At 34.6% G+C, this 4701-nt stretch overlaps 1 protein-coding gene across 3 annotated transcripts in view; it reads right to left on the reverse strand.

Moving 5' to 3' along the window:
• rgs3a (regulator of G protein signaling 3a) overlaps positions 1–4701 on the reverse strand; it is a 126372-nt gene that overhangs the window by 59156 nt on the left and 62515 nt on the right. For all 3 annotated transcript variants that reach the window (XM_036214430.1, XM_036214432.1, XM_036214431.1), the window contains one exon: positions 2777–2820. In XM_036214430.1, the coding sequence (XP_036070323.1) occupies positions 2777–2820 (44 nt within the window). The remainder of the gene's footprint in view (positions 1–2776; positions 2821–4701) is intronic.

Here is a 4701-nt window from a genome sequence, read left to right on the forward strand (position 1 = left end):
CTGGGATCAGGTCTAAGATTGAGGGCTTGTGAAACTTCAACTTGTGCTTTATTATCCATTTTTTCTTTGCATCCTGATGCAAAGAGAAAATAATCTTGTAGCGGGAACAATAATATCCTACATTTATGTGTATTTAATGCGCTAATCTTAGCGAGGTCTTTTTTTTTTAGCCTTGTTAGCGATTGTCCATATGTGACCTTTCCACAGACGAGCAATTTAATTACAGACGTTCACACACGTCCTTTATTTGAGTAAACAAAAATGTGTGAAAAGGCACCTTTTTGTCATCAACACGGCCCAAACTATTTTAAATTGATGCTCTTTTTTGTGTGTTTGTGTGGGGGGAGGGCTTTGTCCATTCCACTTCACACTTGTGTCGACCACTCTAGAAAGCCTGTCATCACTTATAGATGAGAGCGACTGCAGTTTAGCGGCCGCTTAAGTCTGAGTAACACGATAGAAGAAGCCAGCGCCTGCCTCTATCGATTCTTTTATCTTTTCTCTTCTTAAACAGCGCGAGCTAAGAAACAATGATGAATGGTTACATTATTGTATTTCCAGCAGTGCCCTTTAAGGAAACGAGAAGTGCTTCCTGAGCTACGAGATGAACTGCTGGCAGGTGTGTCAGCTATAATTGATTGTGAGTGCGTACGTTTGGAGCATCCGACAGTTGGGAGAAAAAAGCCTGAAAGAAGACGGAGAAAGCTTCTGTCAGTCCGCTTGTCTGTCACTGGTGAGATGGCTGATGGGAAATGTTTCACTTTTTTCTGAAAAGGCAGCAGTTTTATTAAAAACTTGTATTAAACTGCTCTGAGGTTTAGATTAAATGTCAGTCTAAGTGATGATAATTTACAGTCTCAGAATTAAAAAACTGTAAAAAGAGACATGCAAATAAGATTTTAACTCATGGGGAATTTTTACTCCAAATGAATTCCTTCTATCTGTCTTAAATATCTATTTATATATATGATGACTAATTGGATAGACTGAATAATAATGGAGCCTTTTCCTTCCCCAGCCTCGGGTAAAGATACCAGGCCCCTCTCATTCTGTCTGGAATTTTAGAAAAGAGGCTCTTTTAAAGATTCATAAGCTTCTAATGAGGTTACACAGCACATCTCGCAGTGAACAGTAGCTGGGTTAGTTTGTGTGTGTAAGAAGAAGCAGCATTGGGATTTATCTCTCTGTTCCGCCAAAAGACCAACCATGAGGAGAAATATACAGCTGAAACTAATTGCAAGAGTTTCACATAGACTGGAGCGATTTAAGAAAAAAAAAAGGAAAAACAGATAGCCGACCCCCTCAGCTTATATTCAAACCACTTTCAAAACATTCAGCTATAAGTTTGAAACTTTTTTAGAGAAACTTGTACTTACATGAGTCCTCTTAAACTCGAAAAGCATTAGGGGAAAAGTGTCTTTTTCCAACCATGTTTGACTTTGATCATTAAAAACTGTCACTAAAATGTGCAAAAATATACCAGAAAGCTGAAAAAGATTTAAATGGGATTTTTCAAAGGAAACTGTTCTTTATATCACATAATTTTCACCAATAAGGCATAAATGAAACTGTTTGAAAAACTACAAATCTCTGTGCTTTATTGATGCATCTTAAAACTTCAAACTGAAAGACAATTTATTATTAGTATATTATTTTGTGTACACATTAGAATAAAGTAATTTTTTCTTTTTTTAGCAAATATATCTCATATATGTGATATATATATATATATATATACACTCCAAGCTTGTAGATTTATGTTATTTAAATTAAAAAAAACAGTAAATCATGGGATTCAATAACTTCAAATGTAGGTCAAAGTCAAATAATTGCATGTGGATAAAATTGTTGGTACTCTTCAATTAATGAAAGAAAATCTCACAATGGTCACAGAAATAACTTGAATCTGACAAAAGTAACAATAAATAAAAATTCAATGAAATGCAACCAATGAAGGCATTTTTGGCTGCTTTTCAATCGCACTTTAATTGAATTATTTACAAAAACAAAAGTTGAAGTTGAGTTGTGCGTAAGAGGCATCTACAAAATGTCCCCTGTGCATTCATGTTATCTATAACAGAGCTGTAAAAAATATGGAAATCTGAAAACAAAAAAAAAACTCCAAAACCATTTAAGTCTCGGCACATCCGACATGCATTTCATTCTTGTTTCTGTGTTTCTCAGCAGGTTTCTTTATACTATATCGAATGCTGTTCATAATGACTTTTGGCGGAGGGATGTAAGATATTAAAGTACCAACCTGTTGTTTTTTGTACCAGGCAACATTTAAAGCAAATAACTTAAGAAAGAAGTCAAAAATGAGTTTTTGTTTCTGACAAAACAAGAAAAAATAGGATTTTAGACTAAAATTGATGTACTTTATATTGAAAAAAGTAGATGTACTGATAAGCAAGATTTTGTTATCACGTTTTGTTAGTTAAATGTTAGTGTTTTGGTGTTGTTTTTTATTTTAAAATAATTAACAACATAAAAGATTAGTAATAGCTTTTTAAACATGAAACAGATTTACCATTTTGTACTAATGTAAAAAGGTTTTTGCTCCATTTGTGAAAGAGGAAGGTCTGAGGAAGCCACACAGAGAAAAGAAATTTTCATTATAGCTTTCTGCTAATCCCCAAGTCTTCCCAGTAATGTGATTTCCACCAGAGTCCAATGGCCTTCTGGCTCATGACAAAATGGGTTGTTTACATTAGACCAGTGTCTGCGCTCTTCCTCTCTTTTCCCTCATACAGACACAACTCGTCTTTTCTCTTACCTCTGTCATGTGGATAAGGTAGAATCTCAGCTCCTCCGCGTAATCTGCAAGACAGATAGAAGGAAACGTTGGATTTTCACTCCCTCTGAACATAAACACTATCAAAATAACCATACAGAAGAAAAGGCTGTATGGTTGATCAGCCAGATAGAGATTCTCCCATAATTCATAGCACTCTGGTAAACAGGCCTGAAGGTGTGGAGTCAAGATAAATGCTTTTAATCGAGTGCATCCACACACTTAAAGCACCAACCACATTATATTGCAGCATATATCTATCTATAAGAAAGTAAGTACGTTTTATTTATATAGCATCTTTCACAGACAACAGTCACAATCCATCCATCCATCCATCCGACGGCCTGAGGTCAGACTTCCGCCTTCGTGAATTTAGAAAACCTCCCAGATGTGCACTTTTCCAACAATTACTCCTCTTTGCCTCATTGCTTTCCCATCTGTGCTCACTGTTTGGTCTTTCACAGCGTGATACATTTTAAAAAGATAAATGAAAGGGGAAATAAAGGCAAATATTCAAAAAACAATGCATTCAAGGTCTTGCTCTTGTAAGTTGCTAACCAAGTTAGCTGCAGTTCTGAAATTGTTTTTGTTATCAGGGAAAAATACGGTAAAAAATAAAATTAAATGAAAAAAAAATAAAAAATGAATTATTAATTTAATATAATTTGTTAAACAGGAATGCATGATAGCAAAGTGGCACAAAGGTCTGAAGCCTGTTTTTGACATGAAAACCTAAAACTAATATTTGAAATAACATTTGGCAGAAAGAGCTCACCTGCAATGAAATGATTATACCATCATTTTGTTCAGTAATGTCCTTTTTCGACAACCATCAAATTGGCTGGCAAGAATCTAAAAATGTGGCTCCAATTTTTTCTGAGTGGTCTGTGATTTTTTTTTTATTTATTTTATTTTTTTTTGCTAAACTCCAGCATTGTAAAAGTTTCTGGTGAATGAACGACAGCGGAGATTGTTGCTTCTCCATATCCTGATGGTGGACAGCAACCACTTTTTTTGTTCGTTTGTTTTTATATTTTCTTTAAAAAAAAAAAAAAACATCCCTCACTGCAAGAATTGTGGCTTGTTTTTCTGTTCTTCATGTCATATATTTTTTTTCTCATTATGCTTCCGATACTTATTGCACATCAACAGATCATCAAACAAAAACTTGCCAGCACCAGTGTGTAAGGTCTCAAATGAAAAACTAGAAATGCAAATGCTTATTATGGCATCCATCTGCTCCATTGCAAACACTTAGCAAATGTGTAAATGTAAATGGATAAAGTAGAAGAGGCAGCCTAATTTCAGAGTGAAATACAAACTCGGCAGTTCAACAAAAACAGGAAATCCTGCTGGTTTCAGAGTCCAGTTTGTATATACAGGACGCTGCAATATATGTTTTTAATAACTCCCTTTCATTGTCAGGTAGTATGTTCATATTTATTGCATACACTATCTTAATGTTGTAGTTTAGCAAATTAAATAATCTATCCTTAAACTTTTACAAAAAGTGCAGAAAGATTATTTAGTACCCTTACTGGGTTAAAAGTACTAATTCACATATTTAGCAAAGTTTAAAAATCCAGTTCTGTCGCCAAAATTCTTCATCTGGACTGCATGTTAGATAGTCAAACAAATCATTTCCTTTATAAACACTTGGGGATGTGGGGTCAGCCCATTCTGTCCAACTTTCTCTGAGGTCGTTTTCTTCCATTTGAGATAAGTTATAAGGACGTGCCTGTCCAAGGGAAGGAAAACATGCTGGATTCTTAAAATTACAGCATTGTTTTGCTTTGTGTTTTTGCCTTAGGATCAGTCTTTTACCCAAATATTCAAGTTCACCTGAATAATTTTCAGCTTTTTTTAAGCCTGTAATTGATTTACTTGTATACAACAAAGGTTTTGTC

This window comes from Oryzias melastigma, linkage group LG12 (genome assembly GCF_002922805.2).
Source record: "Oryzias melastigma strain HK-1 linkage group LG12, ASM292280v2, whole genome shotgun sequence".
Classification (NCBI taxonomy): domain Eukaryota; kingdom Metazoa; phylum Chordata; class Actinopteri; order Beloniformes; family Adrianichthyidae; genus Oryzias; species Oryzias melastigma.